The 16,926-nt window shown below is 38.6% G+C and overlaps 1 protein-coding gene across 49 annotated transcripts in view; it reads left to right on the forward strand.

Moving 5' to 3' along the window:
• The window catches only part of ABI3BP (ABI family member 3 binding protein), a 234,203-nt gene that overhangs the window by 73,181 nt on the left and 144,096 nt on the right, over positions 1–16,926 (forward strand). For all 49 annotated transcript variants that reach the window (XM_077883802.1, XM_077883803.1, XM_077883805.1 and 46 more), the window contains exons 3-4: positions 8,692–8,760; positions 12,067–12,199. In XM_077883802.1, coding sequence (XP_077739928.1) covers positions 8,692–8,760; positions 12,067–12,199 — 202 coding nt within the window. The remainder of the gene's footprint in view (positions 1–8,691; positions 8,761–12,066; positions 12,200–16,926) is intronic.

Genomic DNA, 16,926 nt, shown 5'->3' on the forward strand with positions numbered 1-16,926 from the left:
GCTCTGTCCACTGCAGCATGGGGGTGAGGGGTGCTTCTCCTCACTGCCATCAACTTCCAGCAAGTCTGAACAACACGTCCCACAGCAAACACACATGCCCGAGAGTTCCCTTCAGAACAAGTCTTCCACTGAACATTCTGGAATCCCCCCCAGTGGAGGCTGCTCCTCGTCCCGTTTGCAGTAGCAGTTGCTCTGGGGTACCATTCGGCCCTTTCCAGCATCGTCCCAGGCTGCTTGGCAGGCAGGGCCTGTGGCTGCTCTCAAGGGCTCAGAGCAGCCAGGCCTCTGGGCCTGGGGCAGAGCGGGACATCCGTCAGGGTGAGGATGGGTTCGGTGTTCAACTGAGTTTTGTAATGGTTAGTGGAAATAATTCCTGAACCGTGTAGGATTTGCTTTCAGTTTTGCTTGAAAATTTTCAGGTGAAAGGATAAGTCTTATATGCAAACCACACATTATAAACAAAAACTTCAAAGAAAGGTGTTCTACAGATAGGCTTGTCAAAGAAGAATTCAGCGATTATAGTTTACTACCTTTTTAAAAAAAAAAAAAAAAAGATGATTTGCTTTTGCTATATCCCAAACCTCTAATTATTTTTTCCTTTATTCTTGAAAAGATGGAATTTCTTCCATCTTTACTCTCAGCCCAGGCAATGAAGGCATGGGCGGGGGGGGGGAGGACAGATTCATTCATTCTTTCAGAAAACGTTTGTTGTGCAATTACTGTTTTCAGGTTTTAAGGTCCAGAAATGAACAAAACTTGAGCTGAGTCTGGGCTAGGTTTGACGTCATGCTTAGCCCACCAGGTCACCCTATAGGGCTTAGAGACCTCTAAGGCAGAGGACTTTTATTAGTTTGTGATTCATGATTCTCTAGACTTTCATTTTTTTTGTGCAGCTAAGGGCAAAGTGCTAATAATCTAAGTGATTTATGAAAAATTACTAAACTTTTATGTTCATAGTTAAACCAGTAAATTTTGTGTACTCCTGACACAACTTGCGACTACTCTGCCTTCTGTTTAGATTTCTGGCTGCTACGAAACTTTGCAAAACTACAAGCTTGCACATGCCTAAGCAGACATTGCTCTTTGCCCAATTTTCTAGAAAAATGCCCCATTTTTTTTCCAGAAGGGACACTGAACTTCCCGAAAGGGTATCAGTGATGTTCCTCAGTTGGTTGAGTCTATCAATTGCTGCTGTTCTAGCTTTTATTTTATTTTTTTTAAGACTTATTTATTTATTTATGATAGACATAGAGAGGGGCAGAGACACAGGAGGAGGGAGAAGCAGGCCCATGCCGGGAGCCCGACGTGGGTCTCGATCCTGGGTCTCCAGGATCATGCCCTGGGCTGAAGGCAGGTGCTAAACTGAGCCACCCAGGGATCCCCTGTTCTAGCTTTTAAACACCTAATTACTTTAGGGTCACTTCCTGATGGTATCTTGCGGTGAGTTTTTGGATTGCTACTCCCCCCTGGAGGGATGCATCAATAATATTGGAGTTTTTCCTTTTGTAGTAACTTGGCTTCAGAATGGATACGGACTGCAGTTCAAATATTAATCCTTTATACCTCATTGCTGAAACTGATTTGGTGGAGGGGTATCAATGTGTTATTATTTTATTACTGCAACGTGAGAATGGGTGGAGCAGGTGGGGAGTAAGGTTGGTTACCCCACTGAAATTTAGAAGTAATCCTGTGTGGCCTTTCAAGAAATGAGCAGAGAAGCAGCATTTACTGTCGTCTTATGTTCTAACTCCCCGCCAGCTTGCACACCTCTCTTTCTCAGTGAGGCTCCCCTCTTCCCTTCGTGGGCCATCAGGCCACGGACAGTGTCTGCAAGTCTAGGCAAAGGCACGTGAGGTGGAACTGTGGAGCCCAGGGCCTCAGCTGGATCTCGGTTGGCTTATCCCCTCCATGGCCACACTACGGAGATGCCTTTTTTTTTTTTTTTTTTTTTCTCTTCCAGAACTGACTAGTGGGTAAGTGGAACTCTGTGCCTGGGCTTCAAACACAAGGAGGTTTTTCAAGGGGATTATTTAAACAGACGTGACTCAGTGTTCGTGTTGATGAAATAAGGCACAGGATCTGTCTGCCAAACACTAAAAGCTAAAGGGAATACTAAATTTGGAGTGTGCCCCTTTAGGACCGATCACAGCCAAGTGTGGCATGTGGATACTTGGGGATGCAAAGGAGGATTGATGATATTCGTGTGTGGATACTTTCCTGGCCATGGTTTTGTTTTATTGGTGATTTTATTCTTAATTTGTTAGTAGTCTTATGATGTAGCACATTGACATGCAGTAAAAGTAGTTCCCTTATTTTATCAAATTCTAAAACCCCTGTAACTATAAATCACACCACTCTTTCATATAAAACTAAAAAACGGATAAAGCTGTTGGTTAATAACACTGCTTTTGCCTCCCCAGGGGCTTTTATTTAATACTTAGTGAAACAACTTCCTTTGCCCTATTGCTACATAAATTTCATATTATCTATTTTTTTTTGGTAAAGAGATATGATTTTATTTTTTTAAATAAACTGTTAGAATAGCTTTAGATTTACAGGGAAGTTGTTCATACAGTACAGACAATTCTAAACACTTCAATTTCTCCTATTCCTAACATATTAGGCTGATATTATACCCTTGTCACAACTAATGAACCAATATCGGTATGTTATTAACTAAAGTCTGTCCTTCATTTGATTTCCTTAGTTTTTATTTAAGGTCCTTTTTTTCCTCCTGGATTCTATGCTGGATACTGTGTTATATTTTGTCATGTGTCCTTTGGCTCTGGTGGACAGTGACAGGTTTCTCGACCTGCTCTGTTTTTGGTGAAAGGTTCTGGCTAGATATTTTGTAGAATGTCATTCAATTTAGTTTGATCTGAGGTTTTTCTCATGGTTAGACTGTGATTGGGAGCTTGAGCAAGGAACATAATAATTTAAAAAATTTTTAAAGTAAATACTGAAAAAAAAATTCAGTAACTGCTAAATATTTTTCACCTTGAGATTCTGAACCTTCTGTTTCACCTTTTGACCCTGAGTTCTCAGTAGCCTTGTTTTCTCACGGCACAACACTCACTGTGCCCGCAAGAACACTGGTGATGCAGCAGATGTGAAACCCGTCTCTACTGGGTTTTCTTCCAAATTACTGATGTTCTTCAGCCAGTTTTGAAACTGTCAGTTTCTTGACCTTACTGGGCAAGGTGTCAGGTCACAACTGCTCCTGAACGGTGTAAGAGACCATCAGTTGTAGGCTGCATTTGAGAAATGTCAAAAGCTGGAGGACCTTATGCCCTAGAGCCATTGAACTATGGTATTCTGAATTTTTAATATGCCATTCTTCATAAAATAGCCTTATTTTCAATATTGTTAAATAATCATTTGGAATTCAGGTAAGACTATGTTGCCTTTATGTCTCCAAATCAAATTGAAACTAGTAAATTCTCACGTGCTAGATTAGAAGGAAGTCAGGTTTCTTCTCTGTAGGACTCCTTCCCCCATCCCCCTCCCCCAGTCTTGCAAACTCTGAAGGGCTGGTAGAGTTCATTTGGAAGCTCATCCAACTTCTGCACAAGAGCCTGGGGCTCAATATTCCATTTACAGCCCCGCCCCTCCCTGCCCCAAGACCCTAGTTCTGAGAGATACTCAACAGGAATGTATGTGTAGGGTGCTTTACAGAAAGTTGGGACAGATGTCTTAAGATCTATTTTGTTAATTAAGAATTAGTGTTGAATTTGGTCAAATGACTTCTAATATCTGTTGAAATAGGCTTCTATTTTTTAATCCATTTCTGGAATAAACTACACTTGGCCATTATATGTTAATGTATTATGTGTCGCCACATTCTGTGTACCAATATGTTTCCTAGGATGTTTTGCATTGATGTGAGTAGTGAGAAGGAAAAGCTCAGTGGCATTTGTTAAAGATGTTGGGAAGATTTTATTTAAGGGCGGCGGGGGTGGGGGCGTAGCCTGGGTGGTTCAGCGGTTTAGTGCCAGCTTCAGCCCAGGGCATGATCCTGGAGACCCGGGATCAAGTCCCACATCAGGCTCCCTGCATGGAGCTTGCTTTTCCCTCTGCCTGTGTCTCTGCCTCTCCCTCCCACCCTCTGTTTCTCTCATGAATAAATAAATAAAATATTTAAAAAAAAGGGAGGGAGGGTTATTGTAATAGGTGTAGGGACGACGACAATGGGATATTGCAGTGTGGGAGACAGATTGAGCTTCACTCTGAACATAACAAGGAGATGTGGGAATTTATAGCCAAGGAGCATGGTGGGAATGTGTGAATGGGTAATTACTAAGAAGAAACATGAGGGTAAGGGCCAGGGGAATCTGGTTAAACTAACCTGACAGGATTCTTGCTGAAGCCAGGCCAAGGGTGATGAGGGGATGGTGGAGGATGAGGATCCTCATTTGAGGTCAAGTGTGATCAAATATGGAGGAGAGGGGGGGTTCTAGCTAACCCACTTTAGCAAAACATTTGATAGAATTGGAGGACACGAACATGAACACAAAGGAAGCCCCCATATCAAGACCTTATTGAAAAGGAGCTCAGAAGAGCAGGATTTTAGTTTGGGCAGGACAGAGAATCTTGGTATGGTGTATAATTTTATTTTTATGAAATTTTTGCATTTTGGAGTCTGTGGTGATTGCCTTTAAAAAGGGGGCAGCTTTGAACACTTTCCTTTTTTTCTAAGTCCTTAGGGCCTCTTACGACACAAATATCTGCTTTCAAGAAACCGTCATTATTGTCCTTGTGATAGTTCTCATTAAATTAGCACCTTCTATGTGTTAGGCACTACTACTAAGACCCCTGTGCAGCCAGGTACACCCCATTTTGCAAGTGAGGAAACAGGTGCACATATATTAAGCACTCACTCACCTTGTATAAGCAACTGGCAAGCAGGCTCTAGAGTCCACGCTTTTATGTCTAGAGATTTGGAGTGACGTGAACCCAAATTCTTAAAAAGATGGCAGGGCAAGTTATTTTTGTTCAAGCCCCTTAGATAATTTCCTGTAGGATCATCCTGGCTTATTAAATGTTTACTTTATGGAAGCTTGCATGGCAGAAATAAACCTCATTATGACTTCATTTTTAAGCAGTGTGGCTTGCAATGTGGATGTCCTCTAATAAGAATGTGAGAATTGGGATTTATAGAACATAGCAAATAGGGGAGGATTATTTGCATTTGCAAAAAATCTAGTACGTTATAAAGGATTTCAACAGTAGGTTTCCTTAAACAGCTGTCTGGATCCTTCACCTCAGGGCTTTTAAACTCTTAAGCAAACTCCGTGTAATTAGTCTAGAACATGGTATAGGCTTATTGACTAGCAATGGAAAGTTGGTTAAAGTAACTACATTCCACGCAAATTTGCTTAAGTTGACAATTATATACATTTTCTGAATAAAAAAGTAGTCTATTTTGGCTTGTGTTGGCAAAATTGCTGATCAAGCTACAATTGTACATATTTCCAGGCTGCTACAAATCCGCAAAGAATAGCATAGTACAGAACTGAAGTAGAAATTATGTTTTTTAGTTGTTTTATTTTTCCATGTCTGTGTTCCAAATCGAGTGCAAAGACTGCTGAAATACATGAATGTTGGAAGTTTTTAATGAGTGGTGAGAGGCAGCGTATCTGCACCCAGTTTCTGAAATCTGTTCCAATTTGTAATTGGCTGTTACAGCCTAGGCTTTATGCAAAATGACTGGTCATAACAAAAACTACTTTTAAATTGCTCATATAACCATATGTCTTGGATCATGGCACTGTCATTGGCTTCTGCATATGTTATTTTTCTAGTATTTCAGGCCTTTATTTTTTTTAAACCACTGTGGCATAATTGAATTAATGTGCATCAAGGAAAATGAAAAGCTAGGCCTAAGACACGCTGCCACAGTGAGAATAACTTAAAAATAGAGATGTAGCTTTGTTTTCTACAGGTGCATCCCAGAGATGTATTAAGATGGCATTTTGGGGATGAGATTAAGATAACGCATAATTTGCACGGCCAAGTTCAAAATAAATGCAAGGCCCTTGTTTCAAAAAGCAGGAGAAAATTGTCATTTAAGCTCCTAAAGTATAAAATTTTTCCTTTCTTCCCAGTTTCTCAACTTGTGGTGGCATTATTTTATTATTTAATGTCATTAAACAAATTTTAAATTAACATGAATTTTGCTGTTTATGTTTAGATTGTGCAATGCTAGTTTTAAATGTAAATATGGGCCTTTAACTCTTCAGCAGAATCACAAATCACACCATTTGTACTTTGTAGTTGATGTGTGTATTTCATCCTTAGCAGAAGAGTGGAAATGCCCCAAACTAACCCATCTTTTTTTCCTTCACTTTCTGATATGTGGACATTCTATAACTCTGCCTTTGGCTTACTTACAAGTGATATAGAAATGAGAAGTACGGGCACTAGGGATCGTTCCAGTTTCCCCTTTTCTTCTAGGTCATCCTTTCCCGTATCAGTGGTTGCAAATATGGAGAACTAACAAGAGTAAGAAAGGACCAAGATTGCTTGGTCATTTGCTAGAATGCCATTGCCTTCTGCCTCGAAGCAAGTTTTGGTTTGGTTGAATAGCATGTCCTCACGAGTCCCCTCCATGCCCTCTTAGCCAGAGATGCAATATGCTTGCCTTGTTTGATCTTTGAGTCTTGCTGAACTCCCATGTGTTGTGGGTCCCTTGGAATGCTGTGCTGATAGGGCATTTCAATCGGTGTGTGAATGGAAGAAACTGCAGGTGCGCATATTGTTCCCGTCTCCTCTGCTCGCACACATGGCACACATGCTATATTGTCCCTCCAGACTGCCCTTACAAAACACAGATTCAGAGATAAAACTATTATGGATTTCAAGATGGTGACAGCAGGGCATATTAAACCAAGCCTGACCCCCTTCTGGACATGGGGCCCTGTGCATGTTGCACGCCCATATAGCTGATTCTGCCTCAGGGACCTCCTCTACAAATTGTAGTGATAATAGTATGTGTCGAGTAGGATTGCCAGGAGGAGTAATTAAGTCACAAATGTAAAGTGCTTAATAAGTACTCTACATATAGAAAATACTGAATATAGGTAGTTTCCTAATACTTCCATTGCTTTATATCCCAAATAAATATCAAGAAATGTATTATACTCCCACTAGGGACCGTGATTTAGGTGAAGCATTCCTCGTATAAGCTCCCCTAAGCAAGACAGGGTTTCAAACACGAGACTCTGAAATACAGTGAATGCTCCTTTATCTGTGTTGTGGTCATGAGGCAATTGTTATCAGTAAGCAGGTAAAGCTCTGAGGTCAGTTCAAGAGGTTACCTGGTTTACCTTATGCAGTATAATCACTGAAGCAGGTTATAGCAAAGAAGGCTGTGTGAGGTGTCCAGAAAAAGACAAAGACTCACGTCCTTAAAAGTGACTAAATTGCCGGTTGTCTCTGAGATTGAGGTCAGTTCTGTAAAGCCCCAGGCAGAGAAGCCCTCTCCTTCAAACTCAGAGGGGAGACCTTTAAACTCAGAATGAAAACAAAACAAAGATATCAGTTCTGTCTGAGACGACTGGGAAGACCTCTTGTTGGCGGCAGCATCCAGATGGAATTTGGGTGTAGAGTGAATTTCAGGATCCAGAGTTACTGAAGAACTATTTTAGATAGTATTCATCTATCAGTCCAGTAGAAATGCTTATGAAAAGCTATTTATTACGCCCAATGTGTGTTTGGCTTATTTATGTATATTTAAGTCAACCATCTTGGAAATATCAATTCAGAAAAAGGTTATTTGATAACTTACTAGCTCCTGATTTAGTGCATACTGATTGTTTAAACATCATTTTATTTAGAACCTAAATTTTTTAAAAGATTTTAATTATTTTTAGAGAGAGTATGCACATGTGCACAAGTGGGAGGGGGAGGGAGAGAGAATCTCAAGCAGACGCCACACTGAGCACAGAGCCTGACCCAGGACTGCAGGGCTTGATCTCACGATTCCTGAGTTCTGAAACCAGGAGTTGGATGCTTACCCAACTGTACCACCCACACATCCCTAAAGCCTAAATATTTTTAAAAGCAATTCTCTTTTAATTTATTTTCCATTGATATACTGTAGGTGAAAAGTATCCCAACATAAAATTGTGACTTTGTTGAAACATTGCTCACAAAATGATTGGTTGAATATGATACCAGGCTGAGAAATTATGCAAATAGGATAAAATAAATAGAACATTACAAATACTCACATGACCTTGGAAGTGAGCAGTTTCCGATCCTACAGCAGATGAGATCCTGTTGTGTCTCAAATGTCATATTTTCCTTCCCTGATTCTGAAGTATCAAGCAGACCCCCTGTGAAGAGAAGGATAACAAAACAGAATAATCTGATTTTTAAAAAATCTCTTTGCAGAGAGAATTGATGAAAATGTGGTAACAGTATCTGTGTCTAGCAAGTTTCAAGACCTTTCCCCCAACTCCTGTCCATTTGGTGTTGAAAATCTGGCTTTAAATTTCATTTTAAAAGCTTAGTGGACTGGAACCTTCTCAGGAAGTATATAACTTTCCCAGTTCCTGGATCCTCTTATCCACTGGTGCTGTGGTTGCAATGACTAAAGCTGGAGAACGTGGAGTTGGGACGTGCATGTGCTGTTGAGAATGTTGCTCCTTCTCAGAGAATTTTACTGATAAATAATGTTATTATTTCCAGATGCGGAGCCTAAATATCTGATTGTCGTGCGGCCCGCTCCTCCTCCAAGTCAAAAGAAGTCCTGCTCAGGTATATTTTGTTCATTTCTCAGATTTTATTAACTTTCAATCATGCCTTTTTATTTCTATCCTTGGAGACCAAGTACCTTGGGGATAACTTAGGAACGTGGATTAGAATATGTACCATAGCTGGCCCCATGTCAACAAATAACCCCACTTGCAACTTTTATGATCTGGTTGTAGAGACTGCTTGAGAGGGTCATTGTGAGGTTTCAAGGAGTTCATGCATGTGTGGCCTTAGGACAGGGCCTGGCGCATAATAACTGCTCGCTTAGAGTTAGCCCCTGGTAGCCTAGCTCTTCTTTATAGGGTGTGAACTCAGGCCTGCTCTTAGGCTTTCCAGACCTTAAGGGCAAAATCTGATATCTAACCTTGGTTGAAGGAGACTATTTACATTTCAAAAGCATAACTCCTTTATATGCATGATAAATGGGTTGGAACTCGGGTTCCACTTTCCTCCTCATCTCTCCCTTTGGACTCTTGTATGTAGCCCAACAGTAGAGCAAGGACTGCTTTCCTAAAACAGCAGTGCAAGGCTGAAACTCCCAGGGAGAGGAAGACTTGAAACAGGAGAGTAAAGAACATGCGAATAAATGAGTAGAAACACTTTCTGCATGACTAAAAAAAGATTAAAATCTTACGTTGTTCCAATTTCACTACAAAAATTTCTTCTCAGATCAAATAACCAGCCCATGGCTGTAAGAACCCATAGAAGCTAGGAATATGCTTTTACTGTCCAATGTCACATCTCCCTAACCATAATTAGTCGATAAAAATGTTTTGTTTTTCTTTTTCTACTACGAACTGTTCTTAATATTTCCTAATCATGTTTATCCTCTGTAGTACACTAGATGTCAACCAAAAAAGGATCTCTTTTGTTTGTTTTATCTTTCTAAAGGGATGAAATGGGTTGAGGGAGCATACAGATCTTTAAATACACTGAGCAAACAGGCCCTTTGCAGCTGTGTATTGACTTCTGGATGCATCAGCCAAGCCAGTTACCAGAAATCTGTTGCCATGGTCCCCTCCCCCTCCTTCTGTTGGTTTTCACTCCTTTTAGAGAAGCAGTGAACAGTCAAGCATTTTGAAAAATAAAAATTCCTTTCCCTGGCCTCTTAAGTTATCCCAAAGCATGAGGGAAATTTCAGTGACTCCTTATAACTTATAATGATAGTCGTCATTTTCAAGACTTTATTTCAAAATATCTGATAAAGTTAAGAGGCATTAGTAGGATCCATGTGATTCTGGCTTCATATTTATCAAATTATTTCTTAATACAAATGTATAAAAATGTGTAAAGGATGTTAAAAGAGTGATTACACTTTAGTTACACTTTATAACTTCATTTGGTACTTCTATGATACTGGTCTTGAAATTATTTTTCCCTTTGTGATGACCAGCTCAGGAAATTGTTTCATCATGCTCAGGATATAATACCCCACCTTTCCTTTCAGGCAACGGATATAATTTTTTTGTAATCTGCATTTGAGAATGACTCAATGACTAATGCATTAACTTCAATTCATTTTATATTTGCACCCACCACATAATTTTTAATCATTTTTATATTAAGGTCCAAACTTAGTGAAATAATTATTTTATGGTCATGTAGGCCTTGGGTTCCCTTAGAGAAAGGAAAGTGTATCTTTTGTCTCCAAATGGCATAACCTTTACACATTGTGAGCCATGCCAATGATATAGTAGAAAGAAAGAAGGAAAGAAAGAAAAGAAAACTAAATTACAATTCAGAAGATGAAAATCTGATTCTTGTTCTTGCCCTTGGTATGACCCTGGATACCCTTGAAACTTCTCTGGGCCTTGTTCTGCATTTGTAAAATGAGATAGGAGTATTACACTAGTGAAAACCAACTTGGGGGTAAAGAAAGAAATATTAGAATCCCTTCAGGGAATTTTCAAACTACATAAACCCCTTACCCTCACGAGATTCTAATCTACCCTCTTTGGGAGTCAGACTTGGGCTCTTGGAATCACAATCCTACAAGACGGTATTACAGGTAGGGTTGGAAAATTTTATGAAGGAGCATAAAAGCATGTTTACCACCAAAAAAATAACTATCCTTGAGAATTGTTTCAAATATCTTTTTAAAAATTCAGCTATGTTACCATGAAACAGTTAGCCACCACTAGGCTATATAAATCCTTGGCTGAGAAGGTTTTTCACCAGAATAACAACTTCCAGAACTTAAATCTAATAGAAGCAGCAAGGATGGCACAATTTTAAAGGGCATTTGGTTCAGATAACTTTCACTAACCTGTTAGTTCCTACTGCATTAGATCAAAATAGCACAAGTTCTTCCTATAGAAAATATAACAGGCAGGGTCTCATGAAGTGAAAGAGGAAATCCAATGGAAATAAAAAGAATTTTTCTGTCCTGATATCTATCCTTATTAGATATCTTCTCGCATTTTTATGTCATCTACACATTTTTAAATGAACCAATGTTGGTTTCTGTGGAAAAAGGTCTTCATTGCTCTTTATCACCGTCTGCCATTCCTGAAGTTTTGAATATCTTTGAAAATGCAAATACCTGCCCCCCCATATAGTAGAAAAGAATCTAGAGTGGTTTATTTATTTATTTATTTATTTATTTATTTATTTATTTATTTATTTTTATCACCGTCACTTGGCATTACCCAAATCCAGTTAGTCCCATCAGAACAACTGTGCTTCTTATATCATCCCTACTGTTCCAGCATTATTAAGAATGTGAAAAAAAGTGTATACATTTTTCATGTAGACACTCATTGCAAAACAGAAAAACCTTATGTTAATAGTATGACAAGGGGTTTTATGCTTCTAAATTGGTTTTAAAAAAATAATACAACTCACAAGCCAGATGTTAAGCCTTCTTTTCTCATCTTTGATGCTCTTTCACACTAATTCAGTCCTAGGAGAAGGGAAACCAACATGCTTTTATTGTATTCATAAAAGAAATGAAGTGAGCAAAGGCATTTGCATTATTTATTTCACTGGTTATAGCCACAGTTTTCATATTCATCCCTAACCCATAAGAAAACAAAACCTAGGTATGATTGCATATAGTTTATATGCATACATTACCCACATAATGTATGCATATGTATGCACATATACACAAGCAAATAAATCTCAAATGATATTTTGGTTTATGCTTAAATTCATGGGCAAAAAATTGGTTATATTTGTGTACTCTACGAGAAGAAAAGGAATTTTATGCTTTCACGCTCTTAGTCATCTTCTCGTCATTTTTACACACTTTCCCCCAATCATAAAAGTATACTGTTACCAGAATTAACCTGGATGTTACCTCCGTAGGTAAAGCACGCTCTCGCAAACCTCTCCAGCTGGTGGTTGGCACTCTGACACCAAGCTCTGTATTCCTGTCCTGGGGTTTCCTCATTAACCCGCACCATGACTGGACATTGCCGAGTCACTGTCCCAATGACAGGTAATTCACCCTAACAGAAGATATTTTTCTACCTGAAAATTTACTCTTGCTTTAATAGTATCTGTACATGCTTTGGAAGAATGTCTAAATAGGGGCATCAGCACAAAGCAGTCACCCATTAGCCATACAGCCTGTTCTGGGTGTGGGAGGAATGAAGATATGAAGTGAGGGTCCCTACCCTAGAGAGGTATTCTATCTACCTGAATAGAAAACACCTATAAGTGTTTTGTTTTGTTTTGTTTTTCCTTCCCAAAGAATAAAGTACAAGAGAGAATGAGCCAAATGGCAACCTGGGAGTATCCGTGAAAAATAATAATAAAAGCTCAGAGGATGTATGCTTGCTTCGGTAGCACATATGCTAAAAAGCTCAGAGGATGAGGCCCAAGGCAGTTAGGAAAGATGGTTAAAAGTAGGAAATGTTGGCCTTTGGTTGAAAAGGGATGGATCTTTGATTTAACAGTTGAAGTGCTAGAAGCAGTATTTCTCAAAGTGTGGCCCCAAACCAAGTGGCATCGAAATCAGTGGGGTTCGTTTCTTAAGGCCCCCTCCAGATCTACTGAATCAGAAAACTCTGAAGTGGGGCCCAGTAATCTGTTTTTTAAAAGCTCTCTGGAAGATTCTGATGCCCACTTAAGTTTGTGAATCACTGGTTTAGAAAACCGTAGGAATACACTCAGGGTGAAGATGTAGATAGAGTAAAAGCACAGGTTTGGAGATGAAGCTCTTATCTTTGTTGGCAGGACAAAATAGGAAAATATATTTTTTTAAATGATTGCCATTCATCCACCCAGCAAATATATCTGGCATGGTCTATATGCAGGGCACTGTGCTACATGCTGAAGCTGGGAAATGACACGGTTGTTTATTGTAAATATTTACTGCATAATCTTTAAAATTCAAAACTTTGCATCTGACAAGCATTCCAAAGTCTCAAGCTTCACCCGAGCATTTAATTTTGTTTATAATTTTTAAAAGACTCAAAGTGATTTTTAAGTTATAAAGGTTTGATTTCCTTTCTAAAAAAAAAAATGTGTTGTTGGAGTATAATTTAAATCCAGTACAAAGCACAGCTTGATCAGTTATGAGAAATGCACATAATCATGTATCCTATGCCCCTTTGGGAAATAGGACATTGTCATCCCTCCAGACATTACCTTCAAGAAGCAACCACTGATTTGATTTCCATATTTCCATCATTGTAGAATAATTACACATAAATGGAACCCTACAACATGTTTTTTGTGCCCATTTGTTTGCATTCAGCATGTTTTTGAGTTTCATTCATGACCTTGCAGGTATTAACAGTTCATTCCTTTTTTTTTTTTTTTTTTAATTTCTGACTGGTATTCCATTATGAGAATATTCCAGCATTTATTATCTACTCGCTTGCTGGTGGGTACCTAATTGTGTCTTGTTTTGGGTTATTTCTGTGTAAGACTTTGTGGCCATATCTTTTAATTTCCCTTAGATAAATACCTAGGAGTGGAATTGCTGGGTCACAGGGAAAGTGTATATTTAACTTTTTTTTTTTTTTTTGGCTTGACTTTTCAATTCACATTCCAAGCAATATGAGACTTCTGATTGTTGCACATCCTCACCAGCATTTCATGCAGTGAGCATTTTGCATTTTCGCTATTCTAGCATAGCAACATCTTGTTAGAGTTTTAATCCACACTTCTCTTGTACTAACAATACTGAGCACTTTTTCATATGCTTTTTGGCTTGATCTCTCTTGTGTGGTGTTTTATTCTTATTTATCTAAATTGAGTTAAAAAGAAGGACCTTTAAAAATGTTTATAAGTTCTCAAGAGTACCTGTCATATGACTTTGATTAGGAAATCTAGACTAAAAAAAAAAATATTAGATTTTCCTTCACATGTTCATAGTTCTGAAGGAAGAAATTATTGGAAAAAGCCATGTGGATGATAGTGCCAAAACCAATTTTTTTGAAAAATAAGCTTGAGATGTTTCAAAGAATCTGAAGTGTTCCTTTATCACCCACCACTAAGTCCATAACTTATTTTGTTTGGAAAATGGACTCTTGAAAGAACATGCTTTCTTGTGATAATTCCAGCTTTTACTGGATTGGTCCAGGCTGCCAGTGCTGAGAAAATTAACATTTATGGATTGCTTTCTTATTCCTTTTCATTTTCTTTCTTTAGTCTCTAATTTAAAAAGACAGAAGGGGGAAAGAAAGTAAGAAAGGAAATTTGGTGCTCTTGTAGCAAAATGGAGCTGATTTTAATAGTTCCTTAACTTACTTGATAAATTCATGAAATTCAGTGACCTGCAAATTCATAGAGCAAGCTTTATAAAGATTTCTTCCCTGTCCTCAAATTTTTCCTTCAATTTCACTTGGACTTATCCCTCCATGAAAGCATTTATCTGATGCTGACTCTAATTGTAGATACTGTCATAGTTTGATAACACCAGGAAATAATAGGGAGAAGGAGAGGAACAGATGATCTGGTGAAACTAGGGTATTAACCAAGGCAATTGATCAGAAGCCCCAAGCTACTCAGACCACGGGTGCTACTCACCCTTTTGCTCACACACCCTGGCTTTGCTCCCCCCCATCAAATAGATGGTCTATCACAGGCAAAATCAATACTTAGAAAAAAGTTTTTTAAAAGACTCCATAATTGCATATCAAGATACTTGTAAACTTTCAAACTTGAATGAGTGGGACAAGCAAGGTATCCTTGACAGAAATAAGGGACTCCTAGGACATGACTAAAAGGGAAGAATTCAATGGTAATGCGTGTGTAAAAAAAAAAAAAAACAGTTGGAGTACTTGTAGATTTCATTTACACGTGCTTCCTTTCTTCCTACTTAGTTGTGTTAATAAAGAGCTGGCATTTAAAATCTTGGTAGAATCTGAGAAAGTAGTAGTCCTTGTTTGTAACATGCACAGTAGTTCCAGAGCTTCTAAACACCCAAATAAATCCACCAGGATTCTAAGTCAATGTAACAAGAAGCAGACTTGGAGAAATCTACCCCTACATCATGGTGGGTTGAGTGTTGTGTGTTTGTGTGCATGTGTGTGTGTGTGTGCTTTTTTATTTTGTTTTTAGAATTTCAACAAAGGCAGTTAGAATAACAAATATTAGCTACAGGGAATGCTTACTTCTCAAAAACTGGAAGATTAATATCGGGAGTTTTTCTTTCATGACTACCTTCTTAAAAAAAAATCCTTGGAATCTTGGGGCACCTGGGTGGCTCAGTGGTTGAGCATCTGCCTTCAGCTCAGGGTGTGATCCTGGAGTCCCCGGATCAAGTCCTGCGTGGGGCTCCCTGCATGGAGCCTGCTTCTCCCTCTGCCTATGTCTCTGCCTCTCTGTGTGTCTCTCATGAATAAATAAATAAAATCTTAAAAAAAAAAATCCTTGGAATCTGAATGCCCTTGGCTTGCTACAGGAACACCTGTAGCAATGGTAGTCATTGTAATCTATCAAATTCTGATACTGGCACCCTGTGTAAAGTCTCTGATTCTTAAAAAAAAAAAAAAAAGAAAATCACTTCTCATTGATTCATGTAGCCCCATTTATCCTATGCAAAGCAAATAATTTACTGGAAATTTTTTTTCTTTATGGAAAATTTTTTTCTTTATACTCTGAAATTGGACTTTCTGTATCCAAGTTCTGTGTAGTAAGTTTCCAGGGAGAAAACCTCAATGTTTCATCTTGTTTTAAGTTTGGAAGTATTAATGGAATATCACTTTATCCTTCATGACATGTGGCTCTATTCTTATTGCACAGAGTCCATATGGGTGTCCATGTTTTTAAATCCTTTTCTGATTTCACATTGGAAGATAGATGTGCATAATTTATAGTTTTTATTCTTAATAGGCTCTGAATGGAAGGATGTACACATTTGTCCTCAATATAGCCAAGATCCAAAGAGAGCTTTCCAAATTGGCCCAAATGAAGAATAAAACATGTTTTTAACCAAAATTTATTTCCTCATTAATAGCTTATTTTTTCCTTCCCATGTTTCCAGCTTGTTAAAGTGTTCAAGATTGCCTTAGTTCTCACTCCTTAGCCAACTTATTAAAGCTTTGATTTGTTTAGAAATCCTTTTCACATTTCCTAACTTTTTCATATTATATTTATTTACTGTTAATGTAGAGTGAGGCCCCTCCTTTCTGGCCAATCCAGAGCAGGCCCTCATCTTTCATTTTGTTCCCTCCAAGTTTTTAAGAAGCAAGTATTTTTGATGTCTGTGCATTTTCACTTGATCGAGCCCATTACCTTGTTACCCATTTGTCTTTCCAAGTAAATTTTAAGCTCTATAAGGACAGGGACCATGTGTATCTTAACCAGCTTAATCTTCCCAGTCCCTGAGTCAGTGTCTGGCACATAGTAGTCCTTCAGTAAATCTTGATGCTGAATGAATAAAGAGTAAAATGCCAGCATCTTCTCTTTGATGTCTCACCATTGCTTCAAACTTAACACAAAGTCAAACTCCTACTTTTTCTCTTGATATATCTGCTCCATTTCTCAGTACTTTCTGAAGTTCACTCTAACTTAAAGCTTGATTCATTTATTTTTTTCCTCTCCTCCAGCTAATGAGGCCCCAGGTTTTATTGGTTCTGCCTTTGGGAAGTACTCACATCAGCGTCTTCTATTTCCCCACGTCCATGCCAATAATTCTAATTCAGACACTTGTCACCTTACCCTGGTTCCTGGGAATCGCATCCAGGCTACTTTATCTGGCTTCTTACCTAC

The sequence above is a fragment of the Canis aureus genome, chromosome 35 (genome assembly GCF_053574225.1).
Source record: "Canis aureus isolate CA01 chromosome 35, VMU_Caureus_v.1.0, whole genome shotgun sequence".
Classification (NCBI taxonomy): Eukaryota; Metazoa; Chordata; class Mammalia; order Carnivora; family Canidae; genus Canis; species Canis aureus.